Source organism: Tinamus guttatus, unplaced genomic scaffold (assembly GCF_059628265.1).
Source record: "Tinamus guttatus ecotype Peru unplaced genomic scaffold, ASM5962826v1 Tinamus_guttatus_pri_ptg000227l, whole genome shotgun sequence".
In the NCBI taxonomy this organism is placed as follows: domain Eukaryota; kingdom Metazoa; phylum Chordata; class Aves; order Tinamiformes; family Tinamidae; genus Tinamus; species Tinamus guttatus.
Genome location: NW_028288761.1, coordinates 3,551,547 through 3,574,047, shown reverse-complemented (window position 1 = coordinate 3,574,047; position 22,501 = coordinate 3,551,547). Strand labels below are relative to the sequence as shown.

Below are 22,501 nucleotides of genomic sequence, written 5' to 3'. Positions count from 1 at the left end.
ATGAGCTTGTGAAGGTGTTATTGAGGGTGTAAGGTGGTTACTGAATTGCTGCTGTTGTCCACAGTGGGCATTACTCTATTTGATGCTTAGAGCTAGGGACGGTAGCACAAGTTGGAGCTGGGAAGCCCTTGTTGAACAAGTAGCTTTTCCAAGAAGTGCAGAGCAGCAGCTGAATGTGGGATTTGTGTGGCTCTTTCTGCAGAATAGGGAAAAAGTCCTGTTGTGGAGCTGAGCTGGTGCTATTTATTGCTTTTCTGGCTGGTATAGAAAGCCAGTCTTCTGACCGGTGGAGGGGTTTGATAGGAACAAAAGGTTACCAGATTAGTTTCTGATGTAAATCATGCCTAAAATGTAGTGTGGTAAGTGCTGTCATGATGGTTGAAGGTTGGTAGCTTTATACAGGGCTTGCCACAGGAATGGTTCGGCCCTGGATGGGCTCAGAATCTTGCCCATGGTTTGGTTGGGCCCAAGCCTCACTGGGTGTAAGTCATCGCATCCCTGTTGGTATTTACTGAGTAAAGCTTTGTTTCTTTTTTTGTCATTTCAGAAATAACACGAATCATCCAGGTAGACTTGGACCTGAAATACAAAGCCAACATCCGAGACCTGTTTGAGGAGTTTGACAACTTCAAGGAAGGAGCTGTGATTGGGATTGCCAGGGAAATGCAACCGGTGTACAGGTACAGCAGCCTGCCCAGGGCAGGAGCACGGGGTAAAGGGAATGGGCAGCCGTTGGCTTTTATATTTTCTGTTCAACTCATTCAGCCTTTGGAACAAAATCTGCAGAGAAAGAATCTATCAATCCCAGCAAAAGATTTAATCAGAGTCTCCTAGGCAGATATGAACTAACCGTACACTGTCACCATCATTTCCCTGATTTCTCACATCCTGTCAAGGCTTTCAGAATTGAGTTTCTGATAATCAGTGCCCAAATTCCTGCCTAGGCTCACAGAATACCTGTTAGAGGAGGTTTTCCCTAACCATTTCTGTTTAGATGCTGTAAGTGAATTTTGGAGTTTTACTTTGTACATCAAGGTCCAGAGTTTTGGGCCCTGAATACTGCTGGTCTGTCCAACGAGTAGCAGTATTTCCTTTTCCAGGTGGACGTGGGACCAGTGCGTTTCAGATGTGCTTGTGCATTCTGTGATGCTGGCAGAGATCAGAGTGCAGACAGGCGGCAGTCACAGCCTGAGGACTAGCTCTGAGCAGTGTTGTTAGTTGCTTTACATCCTGCTATTTAGCTTTTCTCTTTGTTTTGCTTTCCTCCAGCGTTCCCCCCAGAACAAACTGGGGAATCACACTGTCAGGAGATTTACGCAGATCACAGTCTGCCTTCTCCAGCCATGAGCTTTACTGCAGGGAATCTGAACCACATCCTGTGCAAATGCAAGATCTTCTGGGGAATGCCATGACTGCAAGAGAGAGGCTCTTTTGTTGGTGGCATTTGGTGGTTTCTCCATTTCTATTAGGCAGAGAATACATTTGAGTTTGATAATGAGGCACAGCACAGAGGCATGGAGTGTGCACCTGGGGTGTCTCCTCACACACAGGGTGATGCTGCTCCTGTCCTTCAGCTGCTTGTGTCAGCAGTGGTGTTGGGGTCCTGTTCTTAGCTGCAGTGGACCCTTTGCTGAGGAGGTATTCATACAGAGAAGTCTACTTGGGTAAAACTCTTGATGACCTGGGCTTGCAAGCATGCAGATAGTCTCATGGTCTGCTGTGCAGATGTTCTGGTCTCTCCCGAAGCTGGTGGTGACTTTGAGACTTCATCACTCACAGAGAAGAGCCTCAGCCTCTCAGAAGCAGCAGCCAAATGTGGCAAAGTCATTTCCCGAGTTCCTAGTGCTCTGAAGCTGCAAAGTGCTGCTCTGTCATTCGTGAGCAGTGCTGTAACTATCTGGCAGAAACAGGGCTGACTGACATTTTTGAACGTGCTCGCCGTGGATTTGTTCCAGCTGTGCTTAAGGGTTCAGTTAGTGCTTTTTGTGCTGGTGTGAAACGTGCACTAGAGAAAATGCCAGCTGGGCAGTCTGGAGGGAAACTGGACAAAGATATTTGGTGGAGTCAGCGAGAGGTGAAGGGACTCTCTTAAGGTGTCTGGTACTGCTGATATCCTGCATGGCCCCATGTGCTTCCTCATTTCTCATACAGCTTTCTGCCACGCGGCTGGTCTCAGTGGAAGTGGGCTCCAGCTCTGATTTTTCAGACAGCAGATGAGATGAGATATCTCCACTGTAGCTTGTTCTTTGCACACTTGATGCATCGGCCAGCAGTGACTGTGGTGGTAGCGGGCGGCATGGTGAGAGCTTGCCAGGCTCTTCCCACTCACAGGGCTCCAGAGCAGAGCAGCTCCAGGTTCCTCGGGCTGAGCTGCGTCCAAAGGAGGCAGCCTGGGGATGTCACTGTGTGGTTGCTGCACCAGTCTCTGCACGGTGTGCGCCGCCGTGGGACACAGGCTGCCAGCCAGAGCCTCGCACACAGGAGGGATAGTCCTGAGAAAGGTCTGGTGGGCACTGGGTCAGGGACCAGATGAAAAGGAGCTGGATCCCTGCTTAGCAGCAGGGGCACCCGGCACTGGGTGAGTGCTTGGCAGCCCGGTCACTGCTGGGGCTAGCAGTGACTTCAGCCCAAGTGCAGTCACGAGGCTGAGCTGCGTCCGGAGCTCTCATGCCGAAAGGAAGAAACACACGTGGCAGTGCAAAGAAGTTGTTTCCTAGTGCTTCTCCAGAGGTGGGGCACCACTCGGCCTCTAGCTGCGACGGCCAAACAGCCTCGCTCCCAAGCCTTGTCTTAGTGCACTCTTTGGTGATGAAAACAGGGTTTGTTTCATGCCAAGCTGGTGGTGCCATTTAGGAAAATCCAGCATCTCCTTTGGTCCAGATGTGAACTGTGTCGGTTCCCGACAGCCGTGCAGGCTCAGCATCCTCGAGCCACACCAGACTGGCCAGGAAAGGGCGTCCCTGTCTCCTGTTCTGTTCCCCATGTGCCACTTGCCTATGGGCAACACAGTTGGGCTAAATTAGGGGAGAGGGTGAACGCAGAGTTCAGACATCACAGGAGGTTGTGATCCCTTGGCCAGTGGGGCTGGAAATAGGCTCATATTTGGCAGGTGCTGTGTTAAGTGGGATCAGATATTTCCAGATCAGTACTTACAGAAATTGATTTAACTTATCCTGTCTTGTTTAAAGGATGAACCTTAATTTTCATTTTAATTATTGGTGAGTCAGATCACCAGCTCAGGATGCCTTAAGGAGTTCTCAGCTGAGCTGAGCGTCTGAAATAGCTTGACTGCATTCGCTAATCCTAGCGGAAATGTTCTCGGGGAAAGATTAAAAAAGCTTAATAACTCTACGTGTCTTGTCTTTTCCTCCTGGGCGGCTCTAGCAGCGGGATCGATACCTGCATCTCCTGGCTCCCCAGGCAGAGACTGCGTTGGCCCCGGGCTCTGCTGGAGCGCGGCGAGTGCAGCATGGGGCAGCCTGCCCGCAGAGAGCACCCAAGGGAGTCAGGGTGGGCACCAAGAGGGCCCTGCTCCAGCAGAGCAGCCACAGGAAAGCAGCGGCGCGGGCGCTCTCCAAAGGGTTGTCTGCAACCAGCAGAGCTGCCTGGGATGAGAAGCTGGAGAGCAGGGAGGGTGGTCCTGCTGACCCTGTGGGGATCGGGCCCCATGCAGCCATTCCTAGAGGTCCTTGGAGGGAAGGGGATGTCCCTGGGGAGCAGGGCTGGGCACACAGGGGACGTGGTTCTGTGCTACCCACAGAAGGCAGCAACTGTGGTCATGAGTGTGTGCAGGGACCCCGAACACACAGGGAGAGGGACCCTGGCTGGTTGCAGCTGCTGTCAGCCAGGAGAGCGAGCTTGGGGCAGAGTTGGCAGTGCCCTCCGTGCAAGCATGGAGGTGGGCAAGGTGCCCCCTGCTCCCCGTGCTGGGAGAGTGGTGCTGCTCTGGACACTTGTCCCGTCATCTGTGAGGTCTTCTCTGCCTGTCTCCTGTGGATGTTTGTTCCTGGTGCCTAGGTACAGGCCAGAAATAACCCACGTAGATTGCCAGGATGAGTTTCTAGATTCTAGACAACATGTTTTTCTTGAGGTTTGAGCAGGTATGCATCTTGCTGTGTGTCCTCCCTGTATCGGTGTGGTATTGATTATACAGACCCTGGAAGCCCTGGGAGAGCAGGTCCCGAGCCGAGACCGAGCGACCCGTGTTTGCGGTGGGCGCTGCCGTCCCGGGAAGGAAGGCAGCCCGGCCAGCCGCAGCAGTGACATTCAGGTGACCTCCCGCAGGGTCACGCCCAGGCAGGGCTAGGGATAATGAATCACACTTCCCAGAGAAAAGGATTTTGGAATTTCCGCTTTCCTTCATAGTTACGTGTACAAAAACACAAATCGTCAATGCAGAAGGACAGAGCTTGCCAGAGCGTGCATTTTTCTTCATCCTCCATCTGTTTCAGTGACATGTCAGTGATAGCAGGTTTGCTCACAAATATGACTTTGTTTTATATGTAATTTATAAATGGAGCTCAAGCTTCAAGGCATCTCTCCTCTCAGAGTTGTGACTTTAGAGCAAATCATATAGCACCGTTTTTAGAATATGAGTCTCGTCCTAACGTCTCTAGTCGGAGAGCTCAGCTCAGCTGCCGAGTCCCTCCCGCACTGTCATTAATCACCACTGATCATTTCCTAGAATCCTGAGCCAAATGTGAACACGCTCACGAGAGCATTTCTGGCTGTGCATGCAGCAGAAATCACCGCTGTTCCTGGGCTGGAAAGAGACATCTCCGTGGCTGTGGTGACGGTGTCATTCTCTGCTCTGGTTTGTGGGCTGGCAGGGCGAGCTGGGCTCGACTGAGCCCAGATGCTGACTCTCTTCTCTGTAGGATGATGCTGCGCTCGGAGCATGAAGTGCTGCTGTATCCGCTTTGGGTGTCCTGGCAGGATTTCAGCGCCCAGAATGGTAAATCCAGCCCCACTTAATCACGTCCAATTGTTAGAGCTTAAAGTAAACTACAGGGAATAGCTACTGCTAAGCACAGTGGCATGGCTGGCCCGACTGTTGAGGCTAAATTGGTGTTGTCCAGCGAGGCAGATCCCTTTTTTAGCAGTGCAGTCAGCAGAGTTAAGTGAGCGGGATAGATTATACGTTTGGTTGCCTGAATTAGTCCAAGGAGGGCTGACTCTGTATTCCTGTCCCCGAAGGGATCTGCTTTGCATTGCTTTGGCACAGAGCTAGAGAGTGGAGGCGGTTGCCAACTCTCTGGCTGTGGTTTGTGGGACAGGGCATGCCTGGAGGTGACCGCAGTGAGCCTTGGGGTGCTCAGCTGCAGCAGGGGATTGCCAGCCTCCTTGTCCAGAGGACAAGGCTGAACTCTGTTGTCCAGTGAGTATCTGTGGCCTGAACTGAGCTCCTTCTCCCCGACCTCCTGCTGCAGGTGGTGGGTACAAACAAGCCTAGTAAAAACAGTCTCTACATGCGGCGTTCCTTGGTTGAACTTTTTGTTGTTGAAATTTTGACCTTCTGTGTCAGTATGGGCTGTGTTATGTTTTTTTGGTGTGCTGCTTTTGTCTTCATTTGAAAGCACATGCCTAGTGTTTCTTGTCATCAAGTCACTCGGCATGGAAGGAGCCTTGTGTGAGCATAGCGTCTCCCTCCTGCTCAATGTCCATGTTGTTAGACTTGCATCTCTTTTTTAAAAGGGCTTCAAGACAAAAACACAAGCTGGCAAAGTGTGAGTGTCTTTATAAAAACCTTTGCTATTTTTATACCCTAAGCAACATTAATATGAGTTTTACGTGTGAAGTAGAGGTGCCAGCTCCAGCCATGTGTTTCAGCACAGACACGGGTTTGTAGCCTCCACAGGAAGAAGTGACGGGGGCAGTGTGGGAGCGTTGGAGGCGAGCGGTGCCACTGGGCTGCGGCTGGCGTGGGGGTCTCTCGATTGCCACCTCTGCTTTCCTTCCTACTTTGCGTAATTCCTTCCGATACCAGCTCTGCCCGGTGGAATTTTACCCCAATGTTTGCATCTTCACTGGGTTGAAAAAGTTTCCTGCAGGAGCAGCAGAGTGATGTGGTCAGATTTGCAGTTTTAAGAGATGCCAGTGTCCTGGAATCTGCTCCCTAACACAAACCAGGGGATGTTTTCCAAGCACTGAATTGTGCCCAGGGTTGTGGCCCCATGCTTTCACTGTGCAGAAGGCGAGCTGTGCTCTTGCTTGCAGTCCTGTGGCCATGAACCCAGGCTGTACTGGAGCACACTCAACACAGAGCAAGGAGGGAGGGGTCTCAGAGCTCTCCTGGGCCTGGTGGCTTGCAGGGCTCTGGACTGGCATCCTCAGTGGCCGGGACAGGCTGATCACTATCTCTGAAAGGTCTGTGTGTCTTTTACCTTGTCTCCACAGCAATGGGGATGATGGATCTGGATCAACATAGTTCCCTGTGCTGGATGCTCAGTCTCGTTTCCTGCATGGCCGGTCAGAGGCAGCGCATGTGCACACAGGCATATTTTGTAAAATCCTTGTCTGGGAGGCAGCTCTCCTCCCAGGCTCTCCTTTCCTGGCATAGGCTGGATACTGACTCCTATCCTGGGCCTGGATACTGCTGGGTTCTGGGCTGGTGTGCTGAACAGCACTGGATACGAATGCTTTCGGGAAATGAAATAGTCAAAGAACAGCAAATAGGAAATGTCCCAGAGCCTGCTTGCACATCCTGAAGGTAGGGGGAAACCTCCAGACAGCAAAACAGGATGGCACTGGAGTGTTTCCATTCATTGACTCATGCTGAAACAATGCCCGGGTGCTGTTTGTCTTGGACAAATGTATTTCTGCGAGTAAAAAGGTCTCCTGACCTTCTCGCCACACAACTGCTGGGGTTTAATTGTTGCCCAGTCTGGGGCTGGCCCATTTCTTGAGGTCTCCCAGGATCCGTTTGAGGGGCCTGTGCATAGTGGTAGCTCCCACAGCCGGGCTAAAGCCCACGGCTGGCCATGCCCTGAAGCTGCACGTCGATGATCCCTCAGCCCTGTCCTCACAGGCAGCGTTTGGCTGTGGCCCAGCTGGCAGAGGCCAAGCTGCAGGGATCCGGTGCTGAGGGAGAGGTGCGGGAGCGCACATCTTGCGTGGACATTGCTCTGAGATCCAGAGCTGCTTGTGTCGTGTTTGTTTTCCTTCCAGCTGCAGCAGCCACACTGTTTTTCGGTCCTTGGGTCACGTATGTTACAGTGATACGTGTTATGGTGACAAATGTTATGTGGGACTGTCAGCATCTTGGTGAAACAAGAGCTTCGTCCTGCAAGGGGCTGAGCACCCTCTGTTGTCCTGTGCCCCCAAGGGAGCTGAGGGCATCCAGGGCTGTGCCCTAGGCTGTCCCTTGCTGGTGGGCTCTGTGTGGCAGTACTGCCACCTCATGTTGCAGCCTTTGCTGCTTTGCAGAGGGCGTCTTGCCAGGATGCAGTGCCCGGGCCTGTGGACAGGGCTTCTTCACAGCGCGGACGAGTGTCTGCTCGTGCGGCTGCCCGCCTGGGACCGAGGCCAAGGCCGGGTGCTCGTGCTTCAATGGGAGCAGTTCTGGGGGAACGATTCAAATCTGCCTCTGAAGTCTGTCAGATCCAAAAAGCTTTCCATGCAAGGAAGTGCTTCCGCAAAGTCATAATCTTAATTAAAAAGCTTTGTCCCCTTCAGTGACTTTCCTGTAGCCTTTCAGCTAGTCAAAAGTGCTGCAAATGTCCTGACTACAGGCTACAAAGGGCTGGTGATGATGCTCTTAATAAATATTTATGTTGCAGCAGGGATTCAGTGCCAGGTTGTGAACAAATTCAGAAATCAAGATCCTCCTGTGTTCTACAGTCAGTCAGCAACCCAGCTAAGAAACATGCAGGCAAATGTAGCTGCAGATTCAAAGCAGCTCCATAGCTGAGAGCCGCAGATGGATGAAGCTGAGAGACAGCACTCCCCAACATGTTCCGAGAACTCTCTGATTACAGAGCAAACTTTACGCAGAGCTTAACCGTGAAGGCTTTCTTGGTAGGAGATCCCTGTGCTCCCGCTGGCAGCGTGTGGGGCTGGGCAGGGCGGTGGAGTTGGTTACATAGCTGCTCTCAGCAGCCACACGCTGACATCAGAGGCACTTGCTGCGCTCCCCGCCGGGCTGTCGCAGCCCCCTCGCTCCACGAGCAGAGAGGTGCCCGCAGGGAGGAGCAGAGATCTCCCTCAGCGGGGCCGTCTGCCTCGCCTGGAGGACATCCCGGGGCTGCTCCGCTGTGGGAGCTCAATGCTCTTCCCAAACCTGCAGGGCTGTGCGGAGGTGCCTTCGCTCCCGCACTGGAGCTGTCGTGCCCGGGGCCCAGGAGAGCTGCCCGGCTGCTCCCTGCAGGCTGCCCGCGCTGCTGGAGCGCTCCGGTGGTCTCAGTCCTCCTCCTGGCACTACCAGGTGGCTGCTGTCTTCGTTCCTGCTGTCAGGTGAGATCGTTACTGCTGTAGCTGATGAGCAGAAACTAATTAAAGCCTCAGGCATCTTGGAAATCCACAGTGCTGGAAATTATAAAAGTTTGTCTTGCAGGAAGGAATAGCTACGTCAAAGGGACAGCTACAGACTACAAAGCACCGGCGCTTGGATCCTTTTATGGCTGCAAGGCCGTTGGTCTTTGCTTCTGCCTGAAATGAAATCTAGGAAGAGCCTGAACAGGACATTTTCTCATGGAAAGGGTATGGAGTTAAAGCTGGATTTTAGACAGTGACCGCCTAGGAGAGGCAGTGGGTGCATTGTGTCCCGAGCGACACGGGTTGGTTTGTGCTCGCCTGTCCCGGGGGCTGCAGCCCCCAGCCCCAGCACGAGGCCGATCTCGCTGCCTCCAGCACTGCAGCTCTGCGGAGCAGTGTGCGAATTCTCTGCTTTTTGTTTGGAGCCCATCAAGTCTTTGTTGACCTGCTGAAACTTTAGACACACAGTTGAGGAGGAAGATCTGGATTTGGGGCCCCTGCGCTAAGCCAGAGACCTGACCAGGACTCACGCAAAAGCCGTGGGAGCTGGCAAAATACCTCTCAGCAGTGTATTAATGAATGCAAGCAAGTTTGTACAACCTCCTTACCTTGAGACCTGTCACTTGGAGTGTTTAATGCTTACGGGAAGCTCAGTGGCAATTGTATTAAGACAGTTTGTCAGACATTTAAAGGGGAAAAAGAATTAGTTTGGGCACGAAGCAGACTATTGCTGAATCCGCAGCCAGACTGGCCTGTTAGCATGTCTGCGCCAACGCGGTACGTCCTGTACCTTCCTTCCAGATGAAAAAATAAAATCCAGGGAGCTGCCAGCGAGGTGGAGCTGCTGAATTCCCTGAGTCTCAGTTAAGAGAGTGGTGGTGTTTTTTAGATTTGTACATTTTGCAGCAGTTGTATGAAAGCAGTCACCGAGTAAAACTGAGAGAAGTGCTGTGTTAGCAGAGCGCAGGTGCGTTGGGTGGCTGGGATCGGGCTCCAAAGGTAGAGATGGCCACCCCCAGAGGACCTGTCGTACCCCGTACGCCCCGTTCTTACGGAGTCCTCGCTCAGGCAGGTTGCCCTGATCTGACAGCTTTGTTGCTTGCAGGTGCTGTTACCCTGAAGAGCAGGAAGCCGCCTGTCACGACAGGCTCCCTCCTGCTCGAGCCTCGCTGCGCTGGGAGCCCTGGCGTGGGCATGCGGCTGGCGCCCTGGGTGCTCGGCGTGTAGCTCCTCTGGAGCCTCCGAACTGATCTGCAGTGAGGGCTCCTGCCGCGTGTGAGGGGGAAGATGAGTCTAAGGAATCTTTGGCAATTGCTACTGAGAAAAAGGCAAAATTACAGAACGAGCTGAACCTTTAGGAACTGGCAGCAGAATCAATTCCACTGTTAGCTTTGCTTTCTGACAAAAAGGAAAATATTATCCCGGGAGGTCAAACTGTTTCATTGCCTACTTCCACGTATGCTAATATAGAGGACCTGTTGCACTTAGATTCCCATTGTCAGCCAAACTTGGTATATATTTTAAAAGCAATGAGTAAGTTTGACCAGACCCACAAATGCGTGCTGATTAGCGCTAATATTGGTAGTGATAGTAGTACTATTACAGTGCCTTCTGGATTTTGGGCATTACAAACACGTTTTTTTCCACAACCAAGGTACCTGCGTGTGCTTGCATAAGGTAATCAGGATTCTCCAAGACGGGGTTCAAGCTTTGCATCGAGGGGCTCAGGTGCTGTCCTGCAGAGAGCCTTCGTGGGATGGAGGTCCTCCTTCAAGTCCTGCAAGGTTTTGCTGTGGGTTTTTACTGTTGGTCATAGCACACAAGTCCCGTGTGTGTCAGGTGAGCACCTGTCTGGCCAAAAAAGTACTGTTTTTTTTTTTTGGCCGTTTGGAGAATTGCATCCCATTTGGCTTTGGTGGATTTACATGGGTTTTTCCCATATTCCCGTTTTCCACACACAGTTTCCCAGCCCTGAAGGAGCATCAGCTTTGGGCACGGTTTGCACTGGAAGTGTCTTTGGCCTTTTCCCCCCTGATGCTTCAAGTTGGCACTTGTCAAAACCAGTGCAGGTCACCCTTGGGGGACCCTGCAGTCCCAGCTGTCCTCTCCAGCAGTTGGAGCAGGAAGGTGGCCTCCTGCCTGGCAGGGAGCCCGCTGGATGTGCGGGCTGGTCCCGCCGGGCAGGTCACTTCCTCCACGCTGTGCAAAGCCCTTTAGCTTAGCTGATTCGAGCAGTTTCTGGTCTGCTTCCTGATTTGATGCTTGTTTTGATGGCTGCTTCATTCCCCTGTGCCCTCCTGGCCTGTTCTGGAGCGCGAGCTGCCGCTGGCGCTGCCTGCGGGCTGCAGAGCCCGGGGCCTTCCCCGGGGCAGGGCCGTGTCCTCCCGCGCGGGAGCAGCGAGCGCCTCGGCAAGGCTGAGCCCCGCTGGGCTGCCTGCTGGGGCTGCCTTTGCTTCGCTGGAGGAAAGAGCCGAATAGCAGCAAACTAGGGACCCTGCGGAGAGGGGGGCTCGGGAGGCAGGTAGGCAGAGCCACGTAGGAGCGTGGCCCTTGTCCTTGTCCTTCTGGGACATGTGTTGCATCAGCCCCTGCTTGTGCTGCGCGGGTTCCTTGAGGATCTGTCTGCACTGCTGGGTCATCAGCTCCTGCACACTCAGCATGTCCTTTGGGAGCAGTTAGATCCAGCTGGACATTTGCTCAACTGCTGCCAGCCCTGGGTTCTGGTGCCCGCTGCTGTTTCGGTGGTTGCTTTTTGGTGTGAGAGTGTATGGAGTCAGCGCTGGGCGCTTGTGCTTGCTGGGAGGTCACAACACAGTTACTGGGCCAACATGGAGCCTGCTAAGAAGGTGCTAGTTGTTCGTGAGCTGTGGCAAGGCTCGAGACTTGAGCTCTTGCACAGACCAGCTAAATCTTGGGCTATGGCCCTTGCAAGGAGCATGGTGGTGTCAGTGCTTCCAAGGTGACTTGGAGAGTTGAGCTTCTTTAATGTGTGCTGGGAGCAGATGGGTTTCTCGTTACCTTCCCTGATGGAGAAGGACGAGAGCGGGCTTGATGATGTGGGTGCTTGCGACTCCTTGAACCCCAGGGGAGGTTTTGCACTGTTTCAGGGAGCAGAGTCTGGCCCACAGATGCTACCAGAGGTCTCCAACCATCCAAGCTTGGCTTCTGAATCCACTTTGGAAAGTGGCTGCTGGGGCTGAGCATCCAGAGCCGACACAAGAGCAGCCCAGGCTCCTGGAGCAGATGGGGATGCTCTGGCTGCCAGGATGCGGTGCCAAAGGGCAGCCGACTGCTGCTCGCACCAAAGGCTTCCTCACCAGCAGTTGGTGGAGAAGGAATTTCCAAGAGCTGAAACCCTTTGATGGAGGAACAAACAAACAAACAGCAGGAAGCTGCCGCGTAGCTGGGATGTTTTCGGAAGCGGGGCGCTGGCGGGGCGGGCTCTTACAGGGGGAGCTCGGCCAGTCCTGCCGGTCGCAGCGATGCCCCGAGCGTGCGCCTGCGCCCAGCAGCTCCACGGCCGCCCCTCTGCTGGCTCCTCCACCACGGCAGGTCCCGAGGGAGCCGGCCTTGGGGCGCAGGACGAACCAGGCTGGCCCGCGGGGCAGTGCACAAGGTCTGCAGCAGGGCCGTGCTGGGCTGAGGCTGTCGGCGAGGTGCGGGACCGGCTCCGCAGCGTGTCCTCGCTTCAGGCTTCAGGCCATGCCGTGCGAGCAGACGGCCGTGCTCTGCAGTAAGGAGCTCCTGCAGGGGTGGAGGCCTTGCCTGCAGCAACCACCAGGCGCCTCTCGGTGCAAATCTCTCCCCTGTTCCCCTGGGTGCTGCTTGCAGCGGAGGGTGACCCAGGAGAGCCCTCTGCCAACGCTCCCAAGTCGTTCGGCAGGCAGGAGAGCGCTCCCGGAGCTGTGTCCTTCCTGATGTTACACAAATCTGTCATTTTGGCAATAATTAGGCCTGCAGTATTTTAGAGTGCCCCAGTGAATGAGCTGCACTTCATCCTTCCGCGGTGCCAGACGAGCGGCCGAGCTCGCTGTGCTGCCGTTTGTTCCAACGGCGTTTGATCTAAAAAGGGAAGGAAACCAATTTAACCCAGTCAGTGTGATTTATAGTCCCAGGCCTATTAGGAGGGTGATTTTAGCACAGGAGTGGGATGCAAAAGCTGAAGATGATAAGGGTCACTGGCCTTGAAATCCACGTTGGAAAGGTTTCCGCACTTTGACGCACTGCAGCTGCAAAAGCCAGCGCTGACTTGTTCCCCCTGTGAGCACCGCCGGTGCGGACACCGTGTGTCTTGGCCTTGTTGAGTCCATGCAGAAACGTAATCGCCAGGAGCCCCGAGTACAGGGCTTTGAGAGGTTTGGTGTGTTGGCTGTGTTGGGGTAGAGACCGTCACTGTACGTAGCTTATGCATCACCTGAGGTGTTTGTCAAGGAGTTATTGATGTCTCATTGAATGTCTTAACGCTTAAACTCTTCAGTGTTTCCACGGGAGCAGATTGGAGGTGGGAGAGCTTGTGTGGCCTGGAAGAAGCCGTTTGGACCAGCAGGGCAGCGGTTGAGCCTTGCAGCCCCTTAGGCCGGTGACATCCGTGCCGTACGGACTGCTCTGCGGCGGGAGCTCCTGGGAAGCTCCCTCCCAGTAGGAAGCCCAAGCTGGGACAGTCCTCATGGCCCCTGCTGCCCTTCTCACACTGGCTACCATGCTGGAGAGCCCTTTTGCTTCCCAAAATGCCGTATTCATTCCCCGCTGGAACCAGGGTAGTGCCAAGTGTGTTGGTGCAGAGCTGTGGCCTTCTGCGCTGGCAAGGCTCACGTGCCTTGACCCGAACAAGAGAGGTTGGTGTCCCTAAGCCAGGATCTGTGTTGTCTCAGCCCCAGCAGGCCCTTCTCTTAGCTGTTCCCAGTTGAGAGCAAGGTGTTGGTGGCTAGGACCCTTCTTGCCCAGATTGACCCCTGAATCCTAAACCTTGTCTTCTGTGAGGAGGAAGAATCAGAGAGGCGTTAGGGCAATAACAGCGCACACTGTTTCTTCTACCTCTTGCTGGTCCCTGGGATTAGGGGTTGCTTTGCCCCTTGATGATGTTTTTCTTTTTGGACAGGGGCTGCTGAGTACCACTGTGCTGATGAGGCTGCTGCACATCTCTGGGTGAATCTCGTTCCCTGGAAAAGTGAAGCCAGGATTTCCTGGGTTACACAAGCTGCTCAGCTGTGGCTAAGACGCTCTGGGCCCGGCTGGTACTGAACCTAACTCCTCAGCTCCTTAAAGGGTTTAACGTTTGCACATGGGGAATAAGCAGCTGGCCACAAGGGCCGCTTTGTTACAAAAGCTCCTTCTGCAGGAGAACTGCCCTTGCCTGGCCCAGGTCTGCAGCAACTGCTCTGTGCAGAGCCTCTGAGGGCTCCTGCTTGTAGTTAAAATACCCGCCTGCTGCCGGCTCTTCCTGCCGTGGGCACTAGGCTGCAGGAGACCCTGGTGAAGCTGGGAACATCTGTGGTTCACAAGGATGTTTGGAGCCAACCCGCAAGAGCCGAACCTCTGCTGCAGCAGGAGCTCACGCCACAGTTACACGGGCATGTGTTTAAAGTTGCATTTGATTCCTTCCTTAGCCCGGATAGACAGCCATTCCAGGCCTTTCCCCTTGGCCGGGTGTTGTTTTCGCTACCCGAGGGATCTCTGCTGCTGCGCCAGTCCTGCGCCCTTGGGCAGCTCCTCCGTGCTCTGCTTCCTCCCTCCGTGCAGCTCCGATGGCCGCAGCGTTTTTTTTTCTGTGGTGGGGAGGTGGAGGAAGGGGAAATGGCCGTTTTCCAGGAGATAAGGTGAGTGAAGCTAAGTGCTGGTAAGGGCGCAGGAGCTGCCAGCTGCGTTTATCAGCGGAGAGAAGACCCCAGGAAGGTTACTTGACCGCACTCTTAGGTCTCACGAAGGATAAGGAGGGAGAGCCGCCCTCAGATTGGAGATAAGGAGCAGCCACAGCTCCTACATGTCTGTCTAGCCCAAAGGGAGAACTTCTTTGCAGAAAGCAGTGATGAGTTAAACGTGCATCTTTGTGCTCGGATGCAAACAGGCTTAAAGGGCTGGCTACACTTGAATGCTTGCACGTGGTGTTGCACAGTTTGCAGGTGAATCAAAAGTAATACCTCTGTGTTGGGCTGCATTTTAGAAGATGGATGTTTGGTATGTGTGGCCATCCTGCTTTGAAGCACTTTGTGTTTGATTCCAGGCAGGGCCTTCTGCATTGCCTCAGGCTCTTGTCGTGTTCTTGGACGGGTGGGCTGCTCCCCGTGGAAAGGAGAGCACTTGGCAGGGCCGCACGGTGTTTGTGCTCACTGCTGAACTGGTGTCTTGCAAATGAGAACCAGCGCTGAGCACGGCAACCTTCCTGGGTGCCCCTCGGCTCTGTTTCTAGTAACTCAGGTCTCTCTATATTTAATATACTTTTTTCTGTCCACCCAAGGGCAGCACCCGCTTGAGGCTGTGCTTCTCATTGGAGTGAAAGCCACCACGGGCCGTACAGGCTGCCGCATCGCACGAGGGCTGCAGTGACACCAGTGGCATTCTCGTTCATCAGAGGAGACCGGGGAAGGAGATCTGAAGCTGAGGGACAAGCAGGCGCCTGCAGAGCGGTGCCTGGTGACGGGGATGACTTGCACCATGCAGCCGCGCTGCTGGATTAGCGCGTGGCTCCCCAGGCAGCCTGCAGCCCCGGCGCGGGGCTCGCGGCACGGCCCGGCTCCCTGCTCCCCGGAACGCGGCGTACGAGCTGGGATGGAGCAGGGAAAACAGCCCGGCTCATAGCGCTGCCATTCCTCATGGCACTTGAGGCAGTGGTATGTCTGCTGCTAACAAGAGACCAGTAAATGCAAAAGGCAGCATGTTCAAAGACTTTAAAAAATTAACCATTTTGTCACGCTGCCTTGTGAGCCTGCAGATCCTGATGCCACAAGATGCCCTTGGAGCCCGGAGTCAGGAATCAAAGCAGTGTAAGGCAGGAGGCTTGCCAGAGCATCACTGACCACGTAGGAAGGAGTAAAAATTGCAGGGATGATACTGACCTGCCATCCCAGATGGGGAGAGGAACGAGTTTGGCTCGGCCCCAATCACCGGGCTGCACAGGGCAGCTGGGTCCTCGTCCCTTCCCTGCTCCGTGCGCGCTCCCAGCGCCCACGCGAGCCTGCCCGGAGTGCTGCGGGCAGCCTTCCACGTGCACTCTGCCTAATTCCAACCCTTCATTAACAGCAGGGAAAAGAAGAGTGTTTTTATAGAGCTTTTCCGAAAACTCTCCGATATCATCAGAGAAGTGGTGTAGACCGGTTGGAGCTGCCCACCACCCATTTAATCCTCCCGAAGTGGCTTACGGGCCCCCACTAAGCACTTAAGCTCAGAAGCATTTGGGCTTTAATTTTCTGTGCCTCGGTGCAGTTTCGCCCTCTCTGTGGACGTGGTGCTGTGTCGCACTGGCGTGGGCTGTGCTTTCCTCACTAGGGCATGAGCGCTCCCACGTCAGACCTGCCGCCTGGCCCCGAGCCTCTGCGGGCTGCCGCATCCGTGGGGAAGCTGCGTCGGGAAGGGACTAGAGGAATGTGCTCCAGAGCCTGCCTAGGGCTCAGGGCTCCGGGGGCTGCAGGCGGCTGGAGCAAGGAGCAGGCTCAGCTCAGCTGTTGGCGCTTTGCTTGGGAAAAACTCAAGGTGTGGAGTGAGCCCAGCCTTGGGGGGGAGTCTCTTGCCAGTTTTGGAGGTGCTTTGGTGGTAGCAGAGAGCAGAGGAGTGGGATGTGCTTGTATTTTGTTGTGCCATGTATGGGAATGACTGCCTTTGCCAGCACCTACAGGTTGGTATAATGCCTCCATCAATTTATTTTTTGGCTCAGTAATCTAAAAACATATTTGGAGCTGACCAGAGTGTGCACTTGTTATTTTAGCGTGTGTTTGGGCTGGCAAGGCTGCTGTTGTCCTGGGCACAGAAAGCGAAGGCCGCCCGAGCTCCCCGTGTGCGAGGGGAGCAGCGTGCTTGGCTGGCGCGTGCCGGGGCTGGGTGTGCAGCAGCCCTGCAGCGCTGCTCCCAGCGGGAGAGCCGCAGGACACGCGTGTCCTCGAGGCGCTGGGCTGGGGTGCCGTGTCCCCTGCCCGACCAGGCAGTCAGCAGATGGACCAAGCTCTGTCCGGGCTGGTAAGATCTGGAGTCAAACCAGTGAAGTACAGCAAGTTTGGTAGCCCGTGAATGCTTATTATGCTCTGCTCAGGCCCTGTAATTTTCATTATTTTGTTGCACGGCTCCTGGCCTCTTTTCCCTCCTTTTGGAGGGGACAGGAATTGCATCAGATGTTTGCAGCAGTCAGGTGTGTGCAGTGTGCATGTATGATGCACGATTGCATTAGCTCTGCCCGAAGGAAAATCCTGCAGCCCTTCCCGGAGCATCCTACATGGAGCAGCATGTTGTGCCGTTTCTGGAGGTGACACTGCACAGGGAGAGCCTGCACCCTTGTCGGCGAGCCTGGCAGCGACCGTGTAGCCAGTATGGCAGCGTTTCATCCCTTGAGCACCTCTGATGGGTGCAAATAGTGCAAGCCAAGTCCACAGGCTGGTGGGACAGAGCCAGGACATCCTGCAGCAGCTGGTGTTCCCAGGCAGCTGGCCCTCGTGGTCACTAACTCTGCTGGGATTGAAGCCCAACATGTTTCAGGGCTCACAGATGCTCCAGCCTGTCAGAGCCCTGGACACCCTCTTGCTTGTCCTTCAACCACCAGGTTTGTCTTCCACTCTGGTGCTTCTCCATTTGCAGCTAATGACAAACCTCCCGTTGGCCGCAGGTGCGCGGGGCAGTGTTCAACCCCGCGGAGCTCCGGGCAGCCCTCGGTGCCCCAGGGAGCCGCTCGCGCTTGTCCCGCAGCAGCGCGGGCGCTCGCACCTCGCTGTGTGAGAGCAGCACCGAGAACAGCCGGGCACCGACCACGCAGGGAACAGCTTCTCCTCCCCGCAGCGGCTCTTCCAGGTGCTTTAAAACCTGCTCTTAGCGCCCTGCCTTGAAGCCTGGCTTTGAAGGCAGCGCGATCCGGCCTCGTGGCTGCGGGATGAGGCTTGGCAGGCGCCGGCTGTGCGGGAGGAAGCCGGGCTGGAGGGCTGCGTGCTCAGCCAGCAAGGGAAGTCCTTGTGGAGTTTTTTTTTTTTTTAATCTGGGCTGCATTTGAATGCTTGGAAGTGCTGCTCGCCAGATGTTTCCTAGCACACGCAGGCTGTTTATAAACAGCTCCTCAAAGCAAAGCCCCTGGGCGCGGGGAGCCCTGCGCCGCGGGGCGCCGGGGCTGCTGGCAGGTGCTCGCCCGTACGCCCTGCTGTCCCCGGGGCTTTGTTACAGCCTGTGGGCCTGGGTTGCGTTTGGGGACGGTTTTTCCCCTTCTTTAAAGGGGGCCTGTGGTCAGCCTGCTGCTTAGCGCAGGTCCAACGTGTCTTCCCTTCCTTTCTCCTGCCCTCCTCCCAGGCAGCAGTTTCCTTTCCAGCAGCTTTTCATCCTTGCGATAGCAGGGATCTCCAGGCCGCCTTCCTGCCTTTGCTGGAGGCCTTTCACTGCCGGGTGAGCAGGGGCGGCTCTTCCCGCTCCCATCCCTGCGGCTCGGGATGCGCCGCTGCAGGAAGCAGTGACCGCTGCGGCCCCGCTCCGCACGAGCCCGGGAGCTTCGGAGCGGCCCTTCGAGCTCGGTGCTGGGCCGGCAAACCCGGGCCGTGCTTCACCAAATCATGTGGAGTCTGTGATTCACTGATTTCTGCTTTGCCTGAGGTTTGGGAGGACCATGTGTTTTGCACAGCTTGTCCCATTGTTGTGGAGCACCTGCTGGCTGCAGATTTTCCAGAACTGCCCGATGTTTCCATGTCTGTTTTCCCCATTGAAAAGCACCTGCAACTTCATTCCCCACAGAGAACATTATAGAGAGCACAGTCTAAAATTGTGCACTTGGCAGTTTGGTTACAGAAGAAAAATAGCAGGTTGTCCCCACAACAGTCAGTGGGTTGATCATAGATGTCAGTGACATCGCTGGGGACAGTAGAAGGTAACTGCTTTTGCCACCCAGAGGTGTTTGCCAGCAGCACAGGCGCTGCCTTGACCATGTCCTGTGAGGGACTGTCTTGACCTGGGACCAGTCTGCAGCAGAGCTGCTCTCAGGTGTCCTTGCAGGACCTTCTTGGGTCTGGGAGATGTTTCCATGGGGTCAAATCAGGGGTTTGGTTCCTTTCTGGAAAGCTGTTGCCTCTCATGCACTTTGTGTCCCTATTGCTCCTGGCAGCTGCTTCCTTACATCCTGGTGGCTTGTGTGGAGCCTCACCAACCCCCAGGGAGTTTACTACCACTTTTTGCCAAAACTTGAATCAGGAGCAAAGGGGAGATTTCAGAAGGAATGGAGCAGAGGGGAGGTGCAGATTGGGATTCCCTTCTGTCTGCTTGATGCTTTCCCTGGGCCTTGTCTCCTAGAGGAAACTCTTGCACTGCTGCTTCCGCACGGGGAGCCTTTGGCCCAGCTCTGCTCTCCCCGGGTTCCTCCAAAGCCCATCGACTCCTTCCATACGGACCTGCTTTAGCGCTGGCCGAGGGCTGGGGCGGTGTCGTTTCTCCTGCGATAGCAGGGGCTGTAATTCAGTCCCTGGCAGCAGCTTGGGCAGCCTGTGTTTTGGGGAATGGGAATGTGAAGCAAACAATCAGTTTCACGGCTCTGGAGCAGCCACCTCCCTCTGCTCCTACCGTCACCCGTCTGCCAGACTCATCGTCATTTTTGGAGCATGAGGGCTGCTTTCCAGCACTGCTAGAAATACAGGGAGGGAGCAGGGAGGGATGGGGAGTGGGATGGGCTGGAGCTGGTCCCTGCTCTGCACCGGCTCCTGGATGCAGCCCCTGTGCATGGGCACCTGCTTCCTGCGGGCACCGCAACCGTCCGCGGTGCCTATCCCGGAGACACGGGTGCTCCTGGTGCTGACGGAGCCCGTGTCTCGCTTCCCCGCATTGGGTCAAGTGGCCGCTGCTGCCCTCGGGCTCTGGGTGGTGGGGAGCCCGTGACAGGGACCCCCTCCTTCTTTCTCCGGGAGGCCTGGAGACAGCTGTGCAAGTTGGGCCTTACTTCCAGCGGAAATTGACTCATCAAAATCCCTTTGCATCCTGAAAGACACAAAAGGGAAAAGTAAAAAATCCCATAATGAAATGAGAAATTTCAGGGTTTTAAATGCAAACAATCTAAATGGAAAATGATAGGGAATTGAAACTAGGCTATGGTTCTGCCTCTCCTCATCAGGAAATAAGAAGCGTATTCCCAGCTGACACTTCTGATAGATCCCCGTTTTCTGCTGGGGAAATTCTCCTGGTGACGGATCCTCAGCCCTGCTCTTGCACGCAGTCCTGCAGCCCTCTTGGGACTCGCCTGTGCAGGGCTCAGGGCCCAGGGGATTCAGAGGAAAGACCAAAGGGTTGGATTTAATTGCCTCATCTCTGCGCAAGCCGTAGGGTCCCCTGAGCTAGTGCCTGGCAGAATTGAACACAGCTTTTTAGAAGAAAAGTTTTAATGTAAACGTTTCCAGCGGGGCGGTATCCACCATGACTCTAGATTGTTCCAGTGGCTCATTTTACATCTTTTATGTCCAAATCCTCCAACTTCACCATCCAAATATCGGACCATATTCAAACTTGGTATGTTAAAGCCGAGACATCCACCAACAAACCTGTTTCCTGCGTAAACGTATAGAGACTTTGATCAGTGTCTGATGAGCTCAGACAGGAACCAGGGACGTGCCTGGCTTATTCTTTTCAACCAGGGCATTTTCTCCCCCGACTCCTTCCCAGCGAGGCGCAAAGGAAGGGCAGAGCTTTGCCTGGAGCGAGTGTTCAGGCTGGCATGGGAGAGCAGGACGGGCAGCCCAGAGCCCCAGCGAGGTCGGGGCAGCGGCTGGGGTCTGCGCTGCAGGCTCTGCGCGCTCTCGGCTGCCTGCCCTGCTGCAGAGCGTGCTGCTGGGGGGCAGAAGGCTCTTTGTCGAATGGAAGGGATGTCTGGAGGTGGATTCAACCCAGCTGGAGCTCCTGGTTAAGAGCATGGGGGGAATTTTGCAAGTGGGAGCAGCTGGTGTGGGTATGGTGTGGTGTGCTCTGCTCGCTGCCGCTGGGTAAGGTATGGAACCAAAGACCTTGCTGTGCTGCTTACTTAGGTAGCATAAATCTCTCCCATTGGAACCACCTTAAGGCTTTTTTGTATTCCTGGACTTGCACCATTTTGTTCTGTTTGGCAGATGGAAGTTGGCTAGTCAGGATCGCGCCTGCCAGAGCTGCTGCGTCTAAGCTTTCCTAGGGCTGCAAATGCTGAAGTCAGTGCTTATTTAGCTCATGAAATGTTGCCATTGGATTCCTTTTTTTTTTGACTATTTTTCAGAAATATTTCAGCTGATCTTAGGGATTTATTTCAAGGCTTCTTTTTTGCACAGCCTTGAACAGGGGCCCATGTCTGAGCTGGAGCTCCCCTGCAATGGAATAGCAACAGTGACGCCGCACGCTCTGCTGCAGAGATCCCCTTCGCCACGAGCGATTTTCCAAGCGCGTTTTCCTGGCTGCTGTGCCCTGGAGCTGCTGCACAAGGTTGATAACGGCGCGGAGCAGCAGGGCCGGTCAGCGCGAGGCTCCCGAGAGCAGCCCCGCAGCTACGGTGCCCCACACTGAAGGGCCGCGCGGTGTCCCCGGACATCCAGCGCCCGGAGCTGGGGACACCTGCAGTCCTGCAGGCACAGGAGGGGATTTAGCTTGTTCCGGAGGGCGCTCCTGTAGCTCCAGTTCCTGTTGGAGATGGAGAGTCCCTTTTAATGACTTCTTGTCATCTTAAATCCACAGGAGAGATTCCAGGACCTTAGCATGGGTCTCCCCTGGGGCAGCGTCCTTGCCTGAGGCCGCATGGAGGCAGCAGGCACTGCGAGCAAAACGTGGCTCTATACTGTTTTCCTTTCTGTTAGCTTGTCCTACAGGCTTTCAGCCTGTTTATGGGCTCCCTCCAAGGGTCCGAGGTGGTCAACAAAGATAAGGAAGACTGTTGTTGGAAAATTAATCTTTAGGATTTAGGCCAGAGAATTTGGAAGATGCATATTGTGTCCGTATCTAATGGGCACCGAAAACCCTTGGCTTCGCATTTGCTTCTAAGAGCAACTTAACTCTGTCCCTGACATTTTCCATCTGTTGGTTTCAGTGCAGAGATAATGCTGAGGATCCAGGTCTGCTTTGACATCTGGGAAGCACTTGGAAATCCTTGGGTGGGTGCGTGGAGCCATGGCCATTAACTGACCAGGAATGTCACAGGGCCCGATGCGGCTGCCCTGGGGCTGCAGGGACAGTGTGAGTCAGCAAGCGCTCCAAGGAGAGCAGGCCTCGTCATAAGGACTCTAACCAGATCACAGATTTAATGGTTAAAAACAGCCTTCTTGATGCAATAGACTTTTTTTTTTTTCCTTATTCTGTTCAGCCCACTGTTGCTCAATATTTTTACCAGTAATGTGGGGAGAAACACAAAATGCCAATAGCATTTGCAGGCTGCACACAGAGGGATGGGTCTGTCCCGTGGACAGACCTGACCTACTTTGTAAGGCTCACTGAAACAGTGCAAACTTCAGCCCAACAGAAAGCTCTTCCTGGCAGCCGCAGCGAGCTCGTCCCTGCCCTGCCTCTGAGCGCGTGTCCTGCAGGGCAGCGGCTCTGCAAAGGGCCGTGGGGACCCGTTCCCTGTTGGCTGAGGAGCACCTCTCCTCACTGGAGCTAGGAGCAAGGGATGTGGTTTCATCCCTCTGCACAGGCATGTGAGCAGTCACAGGGTCCTGCGCACCGTTTACTCGTCAGAACGATGTTGGCAGAAACAAAACAGGCTTTAGAAGAGGGCAGAGAGGATGGTTTGAGGTCTGGACGATATCCTGTGCAAGGAGACAGAGAAAGAGCAGCCTGTGGAGCACCAGGCCACAGCAGGAGATGATACACCTCTAGCAGGCAAGGTACCTGGCTATGGAGTAATGGCGGGGGGATGAAAAGC

The 22,501-nt window shown here is 54.7% G+C and overlaps 1 protein-coding gene across 1 annotated transcript in view; it reads left to right on the top strand.

Moving 5' to 3' along the window:
* The window catches only part of XXYLT1 (xyloside xylosyltransferase 1), a 44,330-nt gene that overhangs the window by 21,127 nt on the left and 702 nt on the right, over positions 1-22,501 (top strand). Inside the window, exon 3 of the mRNA XM_088525551.1 lies at positions 548-680. Coding sequence (XP_088381677.1) covers positions 548-680 — 133 coding nt within the window. The remainder of the gene's footprint in view (positions 1-547; positions 681-22,501) is intronic.